Here is a 20,908-nt window from a genome sequence, read left to right as displayed (position 1 = left end):
AAAGTGTTTTCCAACTTATTTTCCATTACACTACCAAACATCGGAAAATACTTTTCCGGAATTCACTTTCCTGGAATTCACTTTCCCAGGAATTCACTTTCCAAAAGGAAACTACTTTCCTGCAAGATGAATATGAGATGGAAATGCAACAATTAAAAGCTTCAAAACAATAATTGAACCATCAACCAGATCAATAATAATTGTCACACCCGACATCGTGATAGTCTTAAAAATAAATATTTGAAAATAGTGGATTTATGTCATCCTATTCTTTAATGGAGAATAGTCTTGTTTAAGAAGTTGTCACCAAGTATTATGGTCACTAAGAACCCTAACCGGTCAACAGAGATTCTATGGTACAAGACTGGTTACACAAAAGGAAAGATATTATCATCTCTTTAATGGCAGAAAAGAGAGTCCAAAATTAGAAAATTTATAGCAGTAATAGGAACCTTCCAAGGCATAAACAACCTCCAAAACAAACCAGAAATCATCCTCTAATAGCATTAGAAAAGAGTCTCCAATGAATAATTTTCATTATGATTTTGGAGCATGTTAATGGATACTTTTCTAAGTTCTAAGAAGTTACGGAGAATTTTTTTTCTCAATAAATAATTGAACCATCAACCAAATTAATAATAACAAGATAGAAATACAACAATTGAAAGCTTCAAAACAAAGAATTATTTTTTCTAATTGATTGACTAATCAATCTTGAAAAGTACAAAAAAACAACTAGAGCAAAGAGACAGTAACTTCAAGGACTTTGAACAAAATCTAAATTGCTTAAGATGAATATTAAATGGAAATGTAACAATTAAAAGCTTCAAAACAATAATTGAACCATCAACCAGATCAATAATAATTGTCACACCCGACATCGCGACGGTCTTAAAAATAAATCTTTGAAAATAGTGGATTTCTGGCATCCTATTTTTTAATGGGGAATAGTCTTGTTTAAGGAGTTGTCACCTAGTATTATGGTCACTAAGAACCCTGACCGGTCAGCAGAGATTCTATGGTACAAGGCTGGTTACACAAAAAAAAAGATATTATCATCCCTTAAACTTCCTGCCTGGGGCAGGTTGCATTGCTGGTTTTGTCATAAATTGCTAACATTTTTTGTTTATGCTATGATGGTTTGCGTGTAATATTCTTGACTCTGGCATTAATGAATATTCAACTACGAATACTTTCGACTCTAGCGTTTGTAAATATTAAATAGTTATAAAATAAAATAAATTTAAATCAGTATTTTTATTCTTGACTCTGACGTCAATGAATAAAAAAATATTTTTATGCATAAAATATAATAAAATAAAAATAAATTTAAATCGATATTTTTATTTCTGACTCTGGCGTTAGTAAATAAACCTAAAAATAAATTTATATTATTTTATTTATGCATGCTCATATTTTTTTGGGCTGGGCCCGGCTCAGTCCGTACGAGCTGGGCTAGACCCAGCCAGCCCGGCCCGGTCAGTGGCCCAGGCCAGTGACCCGGCTGGGCAAAGCCACGCACAGCGCGTGCGTGCACAGTGAAGGGCTAATTAAACTTCACGGCAACAGTGTCCAATGAATTAAATTGCAGAATGGGAAAGGATGAACTTACCTGGTCTGGTGTGCTTGACAACGAAGACGAAGCTGCGGGTGGTTAGTGCACTGGTTAGGCAACGCCTCGTTCCTTCTTTCTGTCTTCCTTTGCTTTCTCTCTTGGTTCTGGAAACGCCGAAGGCAGTAGCAACGGTCTCGGTGACTTTCCTCTGCTTGTGTTCTTTCCTTCTGCTTCTTTCTTTGATTGCGTTCCGTCTCCTCTGGTTTTGCGATGAAGGAAAGTAGACAATGGTGATGCCGGTTGTCAATAGTCTTTGGTTCTTTGTTCTTCTTTTTCTGCAGGGACGAAGACGATAGCAGGGCTGATCTGTGACTCTCCTCTGCCTTTCTCTCCTTCTCTGTGTAATCCCTGTTTTTCTCCCCTGCCCTCTGTTTCTTTATTTTTTTTCTTCTGTGTTATTCGTCTTCCACTCGTCGTTCCCTTGCTCGTTCCTCCTCTTGCTCCCCCCACACCCCCCCCCCCCCCATCCTTACTGAGGCTTTTCTCCGGCTTTTATAAAGCCAGAGAAAGTCTTGTGTCCCTGCCTCCAGAAATGGCGAGCATCGTGGAGGCGAGAGATCGTGGGCTTCAGAAACGGCATCGTGGTGTAGTGGCCGTGATTTGCTGGAATTTCCCCTGTTCATGATCTGCCGGATTTTTCCCCTGTTGAACCGGTCTTCAGCCAACAGATGATGAACAGTAGTATCCAAAACGGCGTCATTTGGCATGAAATTTGACAAATTTTAGATTGGTCCCTGATTTTTTGAAATGTATCAATTGGGTCCCTTAATCAATAAATTTTTAATTTTATCCCTTGGATTAATTTCAATTAATCCCTGAATTTATTTAATTAATTAAATTAAAATTTTAATTAAGTCCGCAAACTTATTAATTCTCCTGATTTCATTAATTAAACTAATCCAAATTTTAATTAAATTTCAAAACTTATTAATTCTTCAATTTCTAACCAATTTACTCTCAAATCTGATAATTTCATCCATGAACTTCGAATTTGTGTTGTTTTAAACTCATTCTCAAATATAGTTTCAACCAGATCAATAATAATAACAAGATAGGAATGCAATAATTGAAAACTTCAAAACAAAGATTTATCTTTTCCAATCGATTGACTAATCAACCTTGAAAAGTACTAAGAAACAACTAGAGTAAAGAGATAAAAATCTAAATTGCTTATGATGAATATGAGATAGAAATGCAACAATTGAAAGCTTTAAAACAATAATTGAACCATCAACTAGATCAATAATAATAACAAGATAGAAATGCAACAATTGAAAACTTCAAAACAAAGAATTATCTTTTCCAATCGACTGATTAATCAACCTTGAAAAGTCCTAAGAAACAACTAGAGCAAAGAGACGGTAACTTCAAGGACTTTGAACAAAATCTAAATTGCTTAAGATGAATATAAGATAGAAATGCAACAATTGAAAGCCTTCAAAACAATAATTGAACCATCAACCAAATCAATAATAACAAGATAGAAATGCAACAATTGAAAGCTTTAAAAAAGAATTATCTTTTCCAATCGATTGACTAATCAATCCTGAAAAGTACTAAGAAACAATTAGAGCAAACAAGCAATAACTTCAAGGACTTTGAACAAAATTTAAATTGCTTAAGATGAATATGAGAGAGCTAGTCGGTCACATATTATTTTTCACAAATGATGACAATCATTAATAATATGTGGATCCTTAACTATAAAATTAAGGATATCATCATCATTGAGAAAACTCTTCAATCATTTATGTCAAAATTTAATTTTGTTATGCGTTCAATAGAGGAATCTAAGGTTATTGATGAATTGCAAAGTTCCTTACTAATTCATGAGTAAAAGTTGAATCAACAAGATTAAAAAAAGCAAGTTTTATGAGTTTCATCTAATAATCAATGTCTTTTACCTTACAAAGAGGTGGTTGAGGAAAAAGATGGAGCATAAGCAATAATAATGTTAGATTTTCACATCAGTAATTTGAAGATAATTAGTCTTTTAATTCTTAAAAAAAAATTATAGCAACATTCATTCAACTTTTTACAAGCCAAAATCAATGGCCAAATCAAGAGTTTATGGTACAGTTATGAACATTTCAAATCAAAATATCAAACTAATTTAAATAGTAATGGTAGTGGAAACATAATTTTGTAGAAAAAAGATGAAACGTCTTTATTGATAAATTTTCATATGAATGAGAAAAATCATCTAAGTTTATGGTACTTAGACACTAGTTTTAACAATCATATGAGAAGAGATAAGTCAATCTTCTTTGATTTAGATGAATTTTATAAAGATTTTGTGAAGCTTGGCGATAAGTCTAAAGTTTTTGTTATGAAAAAAAAAGAAGGTAGCACTTCAAACCAAAAAGAATATTATCCATAAATACCATCTTTGATGTTTTTGTTGTTCTAGAATTGAAAACAAATTTACTTTGCATTGGTCAGCTTCAAGAAAAGAATTACAAAGTTTATATTAAAATCAAAGTATATAAAATTGGAGATAACAAATTGGGCTTAATATCTTCACGATATTACTCTCTTTTTTTTTACAAGATTAAATTAGAAAGCATGGCTATGGCATTTTTCCTATAAATATCTTAATTTTGGTGGATTAAAAATTCTATATCAAAAGTATATAATGATGCGGGTTTTCCTTAAATTACAACTCTTTATGTTTGTGAAGAATATGTTGTAAGCAAACAACATCAAAATTAGTTTTCATGAGAAAAATCATGGAGAGCAAGAAAGCCATTAAAACTTGTTCATTCAGATATTTGTGGGCCAATAACTCTACTTTCTAATGAAGGTAAAAGATATATAATCATCTTTATTGATGATTATAAAAAAAAAATTGGGTTTATTTTTTGCAAAAAAAATTTAAAGCTTTAAAAGATATAAAACAGTTATTAAAAATAAAAATGACAAGCCAATAAAAGTTCTTCTAACAAATCATGATAAAGAATATAACTCACATGAATTTATAATTTTTAGTGAGACTCATGAAATTAAGAGGCAACTTATTGCACTTTATACATCTAAACGAACTATGTTTGTAAAAGGACGATTCACACTATTATTGATATGGTATAAAGTCTTTTGACAGGAAGTGGCCTGCCAAAATTTTATTGGTCTGGAGCAGTAAATTCAAGCATTCATATTTTGAATAGAAATCTTACTCTTTATTAAAGATAAAACATCAGAGATCTTGCAATTCACAATCGAAGACTTGAATTTTGCCATGAAACCTTCTCGACCAAATACTAGTAAACCATGCATGGAGGACGATGGTACGTGTCCCATGACTCCAAACGGAAAATATAATGCCATTTCCCACTAGCAAAGCTCTCTTAGACCAGTCTCCTATTTACACTGCAGGCGGCAGAGACGGGACTAAATTGAATAGTGGAAGGTCATGAAGCCCCCCAAACTTTGGAAAATCATAAATTTTACCACTAAGATTTTGAAAATTCTTAATTATACTTCCAATTTTACATGTTTCACCTCAAAAAACAATCTTACTTTCTAATTCCGCCCCTGATGAACTGCTACATAAAGAGTCTAGAACAACTTAAATCATCTTTGCAAGATTCGAGTCAATTACAAGAACTTTCTCCACTTCTTTTTTTTTCTTCCTGTTACACTATCCCTGATGTTCACTTTGAAGTTCCTTACCCTTGAAAGTTGAAAGTTGTAGTGACTACTATTTTAACCTGACTGGTAGATATGGATGTATATATATTCAAGTATTATGTATTTTTTAATTAAGAAGAGGAAAGAAATAAGTTTTGATAAACAATAGATTACACTGTTCATCCGCCATCCACTAGAGTTTGTTTTATAATTATAATATACTTATAATTGTGGTTAGAGCAACTATGAATTCAACTGTGGCCACACAAGTATTTAAAAATACAATCTTTCATTCTCTCAGTTCATTATTGGTTAGAGCAACAATGAATTCAACTGTGGCCAGCAGCTACTGCTTGTCTTCTATACAACCTGCATATATATATATATATAGTAAGATGCAGGTTGTTTAGAAGACAAGCAGTAGCTGCTGGCCACAGTTGAGTTCTTTATTTTCTTTTTATTGGAATGTTCAATGGGCCTTGTTCTTGACAATTGAGCAGCCGTCTCTCGTGCTCAATCTCTCTTATGTCAGATTTCAGCAACTTTCAATTTCATGTTATTAGCATCATGCCATATGACTTTCTCAACCATGCTAGAATATAAGCAGATATACAAGTCTCCTACACCAACTCTGTTCTGTATGTTTCATGAGTGATGTACAGTACATAGACTTCGTTTTGCAGATAAAAGCGTGGTGGAGATTAATGTGCATGACCTTTGAAATATATATATATATATATATATATATATATATATATATATATATATATATATATATATATAGAAGACTTTTCAAGTCAACTAAGCATTCATTATTGTAAGTAGTGCATCTAGCTATATCGATCGCCTCCTGATGTATTTATTTATTTTCCTAATTTTGATGGCTATATATCATGTTGCTACTCATTTCTTTATCCTCCAAACTTTCCCGGAAACAACCAAGCTCACTTAATTAATTACACAACTCAATTTCTCCTATACTGCTTCCTCTTTACCAAAATGAACTACCCAGTTTTTTCGCTATCTCCTTCCCCTTCACTTTTTGTTATTGTATTGTTGCTCTTCGTTCAGGTTCCTTCATCTGTCAGCAACAGTGCCCTGTTCAATGACTGTAGTAATAAGTTTGTGTGTGGGAATATTTCCGCGGATTTTCCTTTCTGGGGAACTGGCAGACCACCTGCCTGTGGTATTCCTGAATTGGAGCTCAAGTGTGAGACTAATATCGCCAAGATGAATATTAATCAGGTTGCGTATCGTGTTTTAGACATCAATCAGGATGATGGAATTCTCAGGATTGCAAGAGAGGACTTGTTGGTTGGATTGTGTCCGCCTGAATTCGTGAACAGCACCTTCAATCCGAAGGTTTTCGAGTCTGTTGAGGGTTACACAAATCTTACATTTATTTATGGTTGCATGGCTGCTCCTACGCCCATTCTTGTTCCTGGACTATTCACTTGCAAAATAAACGCGGTAAATTATCAAAGTGGTTATATCCAAGCAGGAGCTACTGGTCCTGGCGACTGTTATGGTAGTGTCTTTGTGCCAATTTCTATTACAGATTTGTCACCAGTCGTTATTATGCCAGATTTGGAACAAAGCTTGAAAGAAGGATTTGAGGTAAGATGGAAGGTCGATGGTGAGGCTTGCAGGGAATGCAACAGCTCTTCAGGAGTTTGTGGTATTGACTCTGTCACTAATCAAACAACTTGTTACTGTCTGAATCAATCAAGTGGATCAAGAACATGCGCTCTTCCTGGTTCGACACCAAATGCTGCTCCTGCTATTCCAGCTCCAGGTATGTGCCTCAACTTCTCCTCAAATCAGTTCATGAAGTACTCCAGTCACTGCTTGATGCTTCACACACCATGGTTCCTTAATTCCCTGTTTTATTCCTTTAATTTTATTTTAAGTATACTTGGAGTCTTGGACAGAATAAAAAAATCTTTATCAAGTTTTAGAACCACTTTTACTTTACTAGAGAGGCTCAAACTGCAGAACTAGAGGATGGTAGGAAGGGATACCTTTCCTGTTACGTAACGGTCACTTGACGCAGTCAATATTGAAGGAATGGGGTCTATTTACATTAAAAAAAAAAAAAACCACAATTGTTAATTAACTATAAACGAAAAGAGGAACACCTCCTCACAAAAAACCATTTGAATAGTGATTTGATTCCTTTTTTTCTCTATTTTTATTTAATATTATATTTAATTTTTTATTGAGTTATCATATTTTTATAATACAGATCACAAGTTTGGCAAGTTAATTCAATTTAGAACGTTAATCCAGTTGACTCAAGTTTTTTTTTAATTATTTTTTTTTTAATTTCATCATTTAATATTCAATTAATTTGAAATTAGATTTCATGATTTATTTTTTTATTTTATGTTATATTATTTTAGCCTCATGACCCGGAAATGAGTTGACTCGAGTTGTTTTTATGTTATTTTTTTAATTGAATTTTTTTAAAAATTTTATCATTTAACATTAGGTCGGTTATGACTTGAGCTTCATAGTCTTTTTTTATTTGCTTTCTATAGGAATATCTTGGTCTCATGATTAAAGTCGCAGGTTTTGACATTTTAACACTGGTTAAAACAAGTCATTTTTTTGTTTTTTTTCTAAGAGGTTATCTCAGTCTGATGACCCGGATCACAAGTCCTTCAACATTGAATTTGCTTTTTATTGGGTTGTCCTCGTCTCATGACTTAGATCGTGGGTTTAACAGGTTAACCCAATTGACTCAATTATTTTTCTTTTTTTTTAATTTACTTTTTATATAATTTTATCATTTATTTTTTGTGTTTGATTGAGAAATTAGGTTTCATGATTTGTTTTGACTTGCTTTTTATTAGGTTATCTTGATCTTATGACCCGGTAATAGTACTTAACGGGTTAAACCAAGTTGACTTTGCTCATTTTTTGTTTAATTTTTTTATTTGAAATTTTTATAATGTTTATCATTTAACATTGGGTTCGACAAGGACTATTGAAAATTGAGATTCATAATTTGTTTTGATTTGCTATCTATGAGGTTATCTCAATCTCATGACCAAAGTAATGGATTTAGTAGGTTAACTCGGGTTAAATCAAGTCATTTTTTATTTTCTTTCAATGAGGTATCTCGATTTGATGATCCGAGTCATGGGTTTGACAGATTAACTTGGGTTATTTTTTATGTTCTTTTTTAAATTGATTTTTTTTAATCTTTAACTTCAACATTAGGTTGATTGGAGATTGAAATTTATAATTTACTTTAATTTTCTTTCCATAGGGTTATCTCGGTTTTATAACTTAGGTTACGTGTTTAACAGGTTAACTTAAGTTATTTTTTTTTATCTTTTTTTAATTGATTTTTTTTAATTTCATCTTTTAACATTGAGTTGATTGTGAATTAGGCTTCATAATTATTTTGATTTATTTTTTGTAAAGGGTTATCATAGTTTAAAAAATCAAGTAGCAGATTTGACATGTTAACCCCGATTGACCCGAGTTAATTTAATATGTTATTATCTTAATATTAAAAAAAGATGTCATCTTCAAATTATTTTAATCAAACTATGTTTTTACAGGTTGTTTGGGTTATTTTAAGACCCACAAACTCAACCAGGTTACATCAAATAAACTCTCACACGATTTAAAGTTTTTTCCAGCTAGAAAATGAAACATCTAAATATTTTTGCACGTTCAAGAAAAATTTAACTTGGCCCCAGCTTAGTACGGGTCAATAATCTAGTTAGCATTTACTAAAAGGGCCTGACCTTTTTCTGTAGCAATAAACAACGAAAAGCCACGCTCTTTTTCACTTTAGTCTAAAAGTATTTGAGGTCTCTTTTTTAAATTTTTTTCAACTTCATCCTTCATTATTAGATTTACTAGGTATAAAGCTTCATAATTTATTTCGATTTGATTTATATGGAGTTATTCCGGTCTCATAACCCGGGTCATAAATTTTACAAGTTAATCGTGTTGACTTGGGACATTGTTTTGGTCCTTTTTTGATATATATTTTTTAATTTCACCCTTCAACATTGATTGATTAGGAATGAGACTTTATAATTATTTTTCAGTCACTTTCTATGGATTTATCCCAATCTTCTAACCCGGGTTTAACAAATTGACCCCAATTAATTTGGGTTATTTTTTTTATTATTTTTTAATATTTTTTTTCAATTTAATCCTTCAAAATTAAATTGATTGGAAATCAGAGTTTATATTTTTTTTATTTTTTTATATATGGTTATCTCGGTCTAACGACCCAAGTTGCGGGTTAGGTCAGTTTATTCAGGTTCTTTTGTTATTTTTTTAATTGATTTCTTTTTTAATTTCATCATTTAATATTGAATTGATTGAGAATTAAACTTTATAATTTGTTTTAATTTATTTTATATAAGGTTATTTTAATCTCGTAATCTAAATTATAAAATTTATCTTTTGATAAGAATTGTTTTTTATATATTTTTTTTAATTTACTTTAGAAAGACCTCGAATGGCCTTTGGTGCCTCCCAACGATATAGATCTCTAAATAATCTTTCATGGATTTGTATGATTTGCATCAATTGAATGCGCGGGTCAAAAGTTCTAGAATTTTTAAGCAACAGTGCGTGTTCGCCCTTCCTTCCGGGCTATCTCCATGGGCTTCTGTCCATGAATTCTTCAACCACATGCCCTTCGTCACGTCAGAACCTTCAAATCTTAATTAAATTGACGTCAATGTTGTCATTAATTTTCATAGCATGTTACATAGAGGTCTACGGTGGTTTCCTTTTACTAATTCTTGACAAGGAAAACTTCTTCCGAGGCAAGAAAATCCAAGATTAACTCATCGTATCAGTGACCCCTCACCGTATCAGTGACCCCTCACCAAATGTTCATATAACAAGATTGAACTTGTTCTGCAGTCAGAAATGCTCTTGCGTACTTGTTCATGGGGTTACACATGAAATATTGAAACAAATTAAGGGCAGCTGCAACCTTTGTTTGCCACAGCATAAATTATGTTCATCAGATTCCATTTCCGTAGTAGCTAAGCTGTTTACTTGCAGCAGAACCAATGTGACTTTCTTATACTAACATTTTCCTCAGATGCCCTGGCTAGTGCTGCAAAATTTACTACTCCCTTTAGATCTATCACTTGCTGTAGTAAATTATGTAGATACCTTAAAGATTAGTGAGCAATTCAGTCCATGACAGTAGTTGAAACATGAAGTTAACCCGAAAGCTTTTCTTTAATCAGATAACATCTTATTCTTAATCCTAATCAATCAAAGACATACAAAATTATCAGTGATTTCGCTGCTTTCATAATTTTTAACTTGTATGTGATTGTTACCTTACGGACCTCTGCAAATTCCTAGACGGCTGGACCGACAAAGTACCAGTCAAAATATACAATCTCGACGGATCTGTCAGTTCTTACACCACGGTTAGGAGTGTTTAGTGATTTGTCAGAGAGTCGCCGTGCGGAATAATCTTTACTGCTGCTTCCATAAATAAGAGGAGAGATGAAATGAGGATTCAGCCTCAGGAAAGATTTGATCCGACAAACTACTTGCACCCAAAGACAGTAATCTTAAGAATTTTCAGTTGGGATTAGTAAATCCAATCAAATTAAGAATCATAGGGAAAAAATGGAATGGTGGCCCAAGGAAATTTACAAGCTGATCTGGTCTTTCTGACAATGTCATTTCTGGTTGTTAAATATTTTATTGTCTTTTTCCCTTGTACAATATAGTCTAAAAACTTAAATTAAAATTTAATCCAAGTTTCTCACCTCATATTTTCGTCAGATCAGGCCTTAGGTGGCATATATGACGGTCATTCTGAACCATTGACAATATTTACTTTAAGAACACGAACCTAGAACGTCATAACGTCAGATGACCTTTATTTTTATCTGCATATTATACTACATTCGTTGATTTGTCTTACTATCCTGCTTGTTAGCTCGAAAACTTGTTAACTATACATGTTTTCAATTTTTTGTCTGTTCTATTGATGATTTTTTAACGGTGTTTACTGAGTCACTTGTTAATTTGCTCATTGGAGCTTCTTGGATGATGTTTTCCTTGTTTAGAGTAGGACATATAATAATTCCATTTATTATAGAAGTTCAGACAGGAAATGGGGTTTTGGTATATTCTTACAAAATCGAAAACAAGCTGCTTCTTCGTCCAAAAAATCGGCATCGTATTGTTATCCTCAGAATTGGCTATCTTCTTGGTACAGGACACCAAGATTGCCGTTAAGGCTGTAAAACAGTAATTAAGAAGGTGCGAGGCCTGAAACTTGGAGGTCAAATAAACCACATACTTGAAACAATAACAAGGTCACGGAATCTGACTATCAAAATTGCAAATACACACTAAAAATTATTTTATCTTGCTAAGAAAATGACCTGCTGATTCCCCTAGCCGCCTAAATTTGCGTTGGTGAGACCCTTGCCATTCAAATAGAAGCTTCACTTTGACAAATTTCAAACCCCCACTTGGTCAAATAATACCTATTCCATTATAACGGTTGATTGGAATAGCTTCCATCTATTTTGTTTTTGCTTTTATCTCAATGCTAGAGCAATTTCTCCTCTGAATCCCTCTCTAAGAGAAAATGCAACCCCATGTCTTCCAAGCCATGTCTTGGTTTATCACGTTCATAACCATGATCTTTATTTGTGGTTCGGCACTTGTGTTTGCCAACGACGATGAGCGATATGTAAGCTGCAGCAACTTGTTTGATTGTGGAGATATTAAGGGTGTTGGTTATCCTTTCTGGGGATCCAATAGGCCTGATTACTGTGGCTATCCGGAGTTGAAGCTCGACTGCAGTACTGACCAAGATCTGGAGATCACAATCGAGAAATTGACTTACAAAGTTCTTGGCATCGATAACCAGACACGGACTCTCAGTGTTGCTCGAAAAGATTATGCAGAAAACATCTGTCCGGCACTCATTCTCAACACCACTTGGATACCCAATCTATTGAACTACACATCCGATGATCAGAACATAACAATCTACTATGGTTGCCCCACTCAAGGTGCACCAACAGCTTTACCGCTTCTACCTCAGTTTCCCTGCAACATAAACGCCACTGAGATGACGGGCTACTTTACAACAGTTCCCAACTTGTCGGATCTTGGTAGCTCTGCTTCTAACTTGATCAGTTACCTGGCATCGTGCAAAGATAGCATTAAAGTTCCCGTACTTGAATCAGCTCTTCAGCAAAGTTTAAGTGCTCCAAATTTAACACAGCTGCCGGGAGTTCTAAATCAGGGTTTTGGTTTGGAGTGGAATGCATCTGATAGCTTATGTGATACATGCCAATTTTCTGGTGGTCAGTGTGGGTACGACCAGACTACTACAGCATTTACTTGTTATTGCAAGGATCAACCTCAACAATTTTATTGCCAAGAATCTCCAACTGAAGCTGAATCCCCAACTAATGATCAATCCTCAAGTATGTCCTCTTGCCCTTTTCTTTTTTTTTCTGCTGATGTCACACTAGGAGTAAATAGGAAAACAGACGAACTTATACTTGGATTCTGCCCTTTCCAGAACCCAAGATATGTCCTCCTCCAAATTAGGTAATGGTAGAAGTAGGATCTTTGCTAACAGAAAACTGACCTGTTATCAGTCAAGGAAACCATGAAGAGTGACAAGGAAATTTAGGTGGCCATGTGAGTGACAAGGAGCAATCCTAACGTTTCAAGTTGCTTGTTGATATATTTCCAACATTGCATCTGCTTATAAGTAATCTTCAGGGACTATAACAGTCTTTAGTGGTGGCAGATGCAGGAGACTAATAAAATTACTCTCTCTGTTAATGTAGAATCGCAAGAGACTCTTCATTCCCACCAATCCAGGCTCGTTCTTTATAAGTGAACTGCGAAAAGTCGAGGTTTCTTGTTTTGTGAATACAACTATCCATCCTAGGCTTCCAACCAGTCCAGATTTCTTTTTCTGTCCTTTTCCAATTGCTCTTCATTGGAAAATTTTGTTCCGTTCTATCCTATTCTGTCCAATTCAGTCTTCTTCAATCTTGACAGCTCCAAAACACAGAAAGCTTCCAAGTTTTAACCAAAATCTTGCTTTGCTTTCAAATTCTGAGTTCCAGATTTAATAAAAAAACAAAAAACAAAAATTATCCGTATTTTCTCTCCCATTTTTTTTATTTATGAAAACCAAACTATAACAAATCACAAATACGAAATCTTATGTGATTGGTTAAGAGAAAGAGCCCAACTTTATTATATATGGTTTTCAGCTTTATTACCTGTTTGAGTTCTTATAGAGATAATGGTTTGGTGATGGATTAATCTACTATGATGGCTGTGTTAGTGGCTGATATTTTATTTGCAAGTTGATTTAATTTCTTATTTTAAAATATTTTAATCGACAATATTACCTCCATAGTATTTGATTAATCTATAATAATCGACAATATTTTAAAATTGAATTTTAAATTTATTTATTTAATTATGAGGGAATTCCTGTGAATATGGTTTCTCTGGTCAAATATGATTATAAAAGCAATGGTTATGTTCCTCATGGGATATAATTAATTGTTGAGTCTTTTCTAATACGTAACTTGACTTTGTCATTTCTTTTTATATTAATATATACTACAGGAAATGAACGCGTCTTTCACCTTTTTTTTAATTTATAATTTATTAAAATAGACGATGGTGGTGATGCTTTTTGAATGGATTCACATCTTCAAATTACTTTGCATAAAATATTATTTATAATTCTATGTTTTAATATCCTTTAATTTCAATTATTTATTAATTAAAGGAAACCTATGGATAGTTAGGTAACGTTTAAAACCGCTAAGAGTAGAGAGGTACCAAGATAAAGACATAAGAATAAAATTATATATTTTTTATTATTTTGATGTGTTGATATTAAAAATAAAATTTAAAAATAAAAAAATATTATTTTAAAGTATTTTTAAATAAAAAACATTTTAAAAAGTAATTTTTACCACTCTCCCAACTATCTTTTAAGTTATAATATCACTAAAAATAATACATGAGGATTAAAATTAGTAATTACTCATTTTCTTTTCAAAAACTACCACTTGTTACCTCTTTTCAAGTTTATAATTACTTCCTTCTGTTAAATATGTGTTGGTAAAGTGTTGAGGTGTCACTAATTTAGTATTTTTCTTTTAAAAACATCCTTTAATTTCAACTATGTATTAATTAAAAGAAACGTATGAATAGTTAGGTAACGTTTTAAACCACTAAGATTAGAGAGGGACCAAGATAAAGACATAACAATAAATATTTCTATGAAATAGTTTTAAAATGAATTTTTGTTTTTTTAAATAAAACATGTCATCTCTTTCACAAATGTCTTGCTCTCTTCTATTTTGATATGATAATCAAACATGGAGCATTTAAAAAAATTAAATGTCATTGAAGGTGAAGAGGGAACAAGTCTCACTTTATGAAATTAAAATATTAAAAGAGTATTTGGGAGTGCAGTCTAACTATGTTTTTTAAAAATCTTAATTTTTTTTTAAATTATATGTTTTTTATTGTGTTGATGATTCTAATGTCAAAAATAAATAAATTTTTTTAAAAAAATTAAAATATTTTCAAGCAAAAACGTTTTGTTATTCAACCATCATTGACCAAAATCTTAATATTATCATGGTGGGGGTGGTTGTGGCATAGCTCAGTTTGTAACCACTTTTGTAAGAGTCGTAGTTTGGTGCAAGAAATGGAGTGCTTTTAAAACTCCCACCTCCGTCAACTTTATTGACCAATTCTGTGGGTTAATAAGCTCCGACATCCCTCTACTTTCTTGATTCTCCTAATGTCACCCCTTCATCAGTTAACTTTTTAACGTGGCCCCTCCTACTAATCCTCATTCACCTTGCTCAATTTCTACTTGAGATGCATTACAAAACTACGATGAGTTTGTCTTAATTTATTATTAAAACTAGTAATATCAATATTTATAATAATTTTATGATTGATTTGCACTGTAAATAGACAATTTAAGTGAGCTTAGTCCTTGATTAGAAGAGAAAGGGTGAGCAGTGGGTTTCGTTTATCAGTCCAGGTCAGGATTAACGTAAGAATTTGAAAGGAATGGCTTGTTTGAGCCAATGAAGGATGAGTAGGAGGGTCATATCAAGAAAAATAATTGATAGGGACCACATTGGTAAAATTATAAAGTAATGGGGTGGTTTTTGAAGTCTTGCCTAGGTAGCAAAACAAAATTCCCAACAACCTTTAAGAAATTTCCGTCTCCCCTTCCAATTGAATAAAACAAGATTTTAGTGTCATCCATCATGACGCCCACCTCAATATTTCAATCACTAAAAAAATAATTTAATAAAAGAAAGCTAAAACTCAGAAACAGGCAGGATATTCTCTCAAGATTTTCGACTTATTTGATTCTGTGTTTTAAAAATATTTTTAAAAAATTAAAATTTTTTTTTCTTTACTTTAAATTAATATTTTTATATTTTTAAATTATTTTGATGCGTTGATGTTAAAAATATTTTTAAAAAATAAAAAAATATATTACTTTAATACATTTCTGAATAAAAAACATTTTGAAAACTAACTACAACTATTTTCTCAATTATACTCTTTGAAAAAACGTATCTCACTTTTTATATCCAGTGAAGAAAAAAAAATGAATTCAAATATATTAAAAAAACCTGAAAAAATAACCCTCTTTTACCATTAAAATAAAAAAGAAAAACATTTTTATCATAATTTCTTGATGCCGAACTAAATAGCCTATTCTTAAGATAAAGATGAACTTGAACCTTACTGATATAAAAATGAGATTTATGAGTAATTATAATGGAATTTATTTATTTTTATACTTAATAATTTATCATGAACTTTAGTCTTGCTATTGCGAAGATTATTTTGTAGACAAAACAGTCATTGTCTTACAAGAACCTACTCTAACAAAAGTCAACCAAAGCCAACCCATGGCCATAACCATGTATAGTCATGTTCTACACAACCACTCTCCCGTTACCAACACCACCCTCTTAACCTTCCCCACCATTCCACCAGCTGCTGCACAACCCCTTCTGATTCCTCCGCCAATGCACCCCCTCACCACCACCACCACCACCTCTTTCCTTCTCACCCTCTTTCTCTCCCTCCACTTAACGACATCGCTTCCTTCCAATGACACTGGTAATCTTTCAAACTGCAATCAAAACTTCTCCTGTGGTATCCTCACAAACGTCACCTACCCTTTCACTGGTGGCCTACGTCCATCCCACTGCGGCCCACCGGAGTTCGGCCTCACATGTGAGGATGAATCAGTCACCATCCTAAAAGCTAACTCACTGAGTTACCGAGTTACTCATCTTGACCAGACCAGCCAAACCTTAATACTCTCACGTTCAGACCTCTACGACGACGGAAAATGCACCCCCCAATTCACTAACACCACTCTGGATGATAGAATCTTCAGTCTTGGTTCCAGCCATGAACTTTATTTGTTTTATGGATGCAAGAAGATTAACGACGCTGGCATGGGATCAGATCCGCTGCTAAAAATCTCTAGGTTCTCTTGTGAAAATGATGGAGTTACAGAAGAAGGGTTTTTCTCGATTGTTTACCCTTACGGTACTGAATATTCTTTTCCGAATACGTTTGAGTGTCAAACTAATATTCGAGTGCCAATTCCTGGGACTCGGGCACAACAGCTTCTTGGGAACGGGTCATTAGTTGGTGAGGTTTTGAAAGAAGGGTTTGATGTCAGTTACAGTGCTAATTGTACAGAGTGTTACAAGAAGCACCCTGGTGGGTATTGTGGGTTTGATACACAGTTGGGTAAACCTATTTGCATTTGTCATGATCAGCTCTGTCCTGGTAAGCAAAAATCTTTAGTTTTCATGAGTTTGTTTGGTGAACCTTATTGGGGAAATTGATGAGAGGAGGTTCTTATCAAATTATATAATGCTTCACTGATTTCAAGAATTGATGAGAGGAGGTTCAATGTTCAAAATTAGGCTTTTTTTATTGAGTCTTGTGTTCACTCTGCCCCTTTAAGGCCAATGAGGTCATAATTTGGATTCAACAATATGATACATTTCTTGTTAGTGAGATGTTAAGCAAATCTTGCTTAAGCTAAGAGAAATGTTTTTCACTAATTAATGCTTATTTCTATCGTAGTTTTGTTCAGTGATAGGGAAAAAAACTGAACAGTTCAGTTAGTCATAGTTTCCCCCCTGTTTTTTCCCTGCCTGTTTTGCTGCTTTCTCCAACGTTGACTAGCTTCCTTTACCGTGGCAGGTTGTTTAGGCCAATGGCCTGTTTGTCTTTAATCTGAAAGAATTCATGAATTAGTTTGCATTTAACAAATAATAGTTGAGATAGCCACTATCATATTTTACAAGTTTCTGATTAGCTGATCACGCTTTCTATGTAAGTCCCTGGTGAAAATTTGTTCTAGTGTAGTCTTTGTTCTCAACTGATGTTTCTTGCTCTCATGATTTATGCAGAGAAGAAGACTCAGGATCGGACACTTGTAATAGGTACTATTCGGCTACATATACTGTGTTAAATCAACATTGAAAAGAAAAGCTGAGCTGTTTTTTTCTTTTCTTTCTTTTCCAGGACTTAGCACAGCAGGTGCAGTCGTTATTGGTATCTTTTTTGGATGCTGGGCCTTGTTTGTCGTACAACGAAGGAAAAGAAAATCTGCCCAGGTGAAAAGCAAAGGCCTGCCTGTAGCTACACCTCCTTCAAGCAAAGGCCTTACTACTTCAACTAATCTCTCTCAAGCCACTACTTCTCTTACCTCCTCAAAGTCATACCTTGAAAAGGGCAGTACCTACTTTGGAGTGCCGGTGTTCAGCTACAGTGAACTTGAGGAAGCCACTAATTGTTTCGATCCTTCTAAGGAACTTGGAGATGGAGGGTTTGGCACTGTTTACCATGGTTAGAAGATGACATGATATCATTTGCAGTATAGCAACTTGCACAAATTAACATTAACTGCTTTGTTGTCTCCTTTCTCAATTTTTATTATGATTGCTTGACTCATCAGGTGTACTCAAGGATGGACGTGTGGTTGCTGTCAAGCGCCTTTATGAGAACAACATGAGACGTGCTGAGCAGTTTATGAATGAAATTGAGATCCTAGCTCGTCTACGGCACAAGAACCTGGTGATACTTTATGGATGCACCACAAGGCACAGCCATGAGCTTCTACTTGTTTATGAGTACATTCCAAACGGAACGGTTGCTGACCATCTTCATGGAAGACAGTCAAACTCTGGTTTGCTCACATGGCCTGTTCGGTTGAGCATTGCTATAGAGACAGCCAGTGCACTCGCATACCTCCACACTTCAGATGTCATCCACCGTGATGTCAAAACCACTAACATTCTCCTAGACAATGACTTCCATGTGAAAGTGGCTGACTTTGGTTTGTCGAGATTGTTCCCAAATGATGTCACGCATGTATCGACTGCTCCACAGGGAACACCCGGATATGTTGATCCGGAGTATTATCAATGCTACCAACTCACCAACAAGAGTGATGTTTACAGCTTTGGTGTAGTCTTGATTGAGCTGATATCATCTTTACAAGCAGTGGACACCAATAGGCATCGGCATGATATTAATCTGTCCAACATGGCAGTCAACAAAATCCAAAATCATGCTTTAAATGAGTTGGTTGATCCATTTCTTGGATTCGATAAGGATATCGTAGTGAGGAGGATGGTAACATCAGTTGCAGAATTAGCTTTCCGGTGTTTGCAACAAGATAGAGAAATGAGGCCAGCTATGGAAGAAGTATTGGAGGCATTAAAAAGAATCGAGAAAGAAAACTATGGAGCTGGTAATGCAGAAGTATTGGATATTAGGGATGATGATGTAGGGTTACTGAAGCATGCTCCTCCCCCAGTTCAACTTTCACCGGACTCCTTGTCTGATCCATTTTGGGCCGACAGTTCTTCATCCATAACCCCGCATTCCTACTAGCAGTTGAGATTTCCTCATCCTTTTCAGCTTTAAATTCCAGTTTGTGCACCGTTAATTATCAGATATCAATGAGTTTTGAGTTCTACTATCTTTCACTTCTTGTTGATTTGTTGTCAACACACACAAAAAAATGCGGTCTACATCTCTGTAGAAGCTGCATTTTGAGTCGAGCCATCAAGCACAATTATTGCTGTTACATGGGGTGAATTTATAAAATGCTGCTATGATTGTTTGCTAATGTTCAAATGTTTGAATGAAGATTTCGTTTTCAATAAGTTAGAATGCATTACTTACAACCGTTTTAAAAGTCGTTGTTTCTTCTGTTACAGATGGTAAAGGGCGAGAGAACAGTTTGGCTGAGTTCCTGCGAGCTAGGATGGCTATCTGTTCCAGTTCAACCTCGCCTGTCAAATGAGGCGTTTGCTCGACTTTGGTGGCAAAAATCTTGCGCCATGACTCCAGCAAGATTTGCTACTGTCCTCCCTGTATAGTACCGGAAAGCATCAAGGATCCGGCGAGAGACTCTCTCAACGGGACTAGATACCAAACGATGATTTGGGATGCTGTTGTTGATACATGGGAATTCCGAAGTATATTTTGGAGACTTGTTTTTTAATTTTGATTTTGTAAATACGAGTAACGAAGTCTAAATAATTAACACTTCATGAAAGATGTCTGTCTACTCCCTATTCTCTGCTTGATCCAGACTCCTGTATCCTAGCAAACCCAAAAAAAAAAAAGTCATAATTAGATAATTGCACATACAAGTAAAAAAAAAAAAAAAAAAGAACTATACTTTGCATTTGATCTGGACAAACTGACAAGGTATCCTTGAATCAGCTTTTTATTTTTTTTAAAAATAAAAAAATAATAATTTCACATCTAGATCTTATATTCACCAAAAACATTTTCATGAACTCTCGCGTTTGAGAACGCACCAAACATGGTTGGTTTGCACCGTATTTTTTTTAAAAAAAATAATTTTTATTTTTTTGTTAAAATTTAATATATTTTGTATATTTTGGATAGTTTTAATATGTTGATGTTAAAAATAATTTTTTTAAAAAAAAAATATTATTAATATTCATTTCAGCACAAAAAATTATTTGAAAAGAAACCACAATCACACTAAACCCTAAACCCAAACAAGCATAAAAACACTATTGTTGAACTTGTTTTAGCATAACCACCACTGATTCTTTAATCCAACTAAGTGTATTTTTAATATCATAACAGTTTTTTTTTAGTTATAGTTTTAAAAAATAAATTTTAAAAAAATACTTTTAGTTATAATTTAAAAAATATTAAAAAAATTAAGTGCTTGGTTAAAAATGCTATGAAACATATTTTTGAATGTAAAATAATTGAAAAGTATATTTTCATAAATAAAAAATATGTTATTTTAATTTTTACAAAACCAAGGTTTGATATATAATTATATATAAAATATAATGCAAAAAAAAACAAAATATTTAACTACCTAAACAATTTCTTTCTCTTAGGAGATAAAAATAAAAGCTACGGAATGTCAATTTCATTTCTAAAAAAGCATGCTATTCTAAAAATAATCATGAAAATCATTATAATATTGGACTTGACCATACGTGGAATGGAAGGACAAAACCGACAATTCATTTTTTCTCTACATAAGACAACCAATATTATTATTATTATTATTATTATTAT

At 33.5% G+C, this 20,908-nt stretch overlaps 2 protein-coding genes across 5 annotated transcripts in view; both read left to right on the top strand.

Moving 5' to 3' along the window:
• LOC133671347 (LEAF RUST 10 DISEASE-RESISTANCE LOCUS RECEPTOR-LIKE PROTEIN KINASE-like 1.3) overlaps window positions 1-20,908 on the top strand; it is a 75,023-nt gene that overhangs the window by 10,605 nt on the left and 43,510 nt on the right. The window lies entirely within an intron of this gene.
• Window positions 6,139-19,892, top strand: LOC133671604 (LEAF RUST 10 DISEASE-RESISTANCE LOCUS RECEPTOR-LIKE PROTEIN KINASE-like 1.3). Of its 4 annotated transcripts, none has more exons than XM_062092401.1 (5): window positions 6,139-7,037; window positions 17,734-17,766; window positions 17,849-18,172; window positions 18,282-19,224; window positions 19,552-19,892. In XM_062092401.1, exons 1-4 carry the CDS (start codon window positions 6,242-6,244, stop codon window positions 19,220-19,222), a joined length of 2,094 nt encoding a protein of 697 aa, XP_061948385.1. In that variant the 5' UTR covers window positions 6,139-6,241; the 3' UTR covers window positions 19,223-19,224; window positions 19,552-19,892. The 4 variants fall into 4 exon arrangements, with proteins under 4 accessions (XP_061948385.1, XP_061948384.1, XP_061948383.1 ...); XM_062092400.1 differs by lacking the exon at window positions 6,139-7,037 and adding an exon at window positions 11,777-12,699; XM_062092398.1 differs by lacking the exon at window positions 6,139-7,037 and adding an exon at window positions 16,187-17,101.

Source organism: Populus nigra, chromosome 13, assembly GCF_951802175.1.
Source record: "Populus nigra chromosome 13, ddPopNigr1.1, whole genome shotgun sequence".
Classification (NCBI taxonomy): domain Eukaryota; kingdom Viridiplantae; phylum Streptophyta; class Magnoliopsida; order Malpighiales; family Salicaceae; genus Populus; species Populus nigra.
This window is presented reverse-complemented; position numbering and strand designations above follow the sequence as displayed.

What these genes read in the sequence shown, in the direction of transcription:
- LOC133671604 (XM_062092398.1), top strand. Translation starts at nt 16,204, where the DNA reads ATGGCCATAACCATGTATAGTCATGTTCTACACAACCACTCTCCCGTT. An exon ending in TCATGATCAGCTCTGTCCTG is followed by an intron (nt 17,102 to 17,733) that starts GTAAGCAAAAAT and finishes TGATTTATGCAG; the next exon opens with AGAAGAAGACTCAGGATCGG. An exon ending in GGATCGGACACTTGTAATAG is followed by an intron (nt 17,767 to 17,848) that starts GTACTATTCGGC and finishes TTTCTTTTCCAG; the next exon opens with GACTTAGCACAGCAGGTGCA.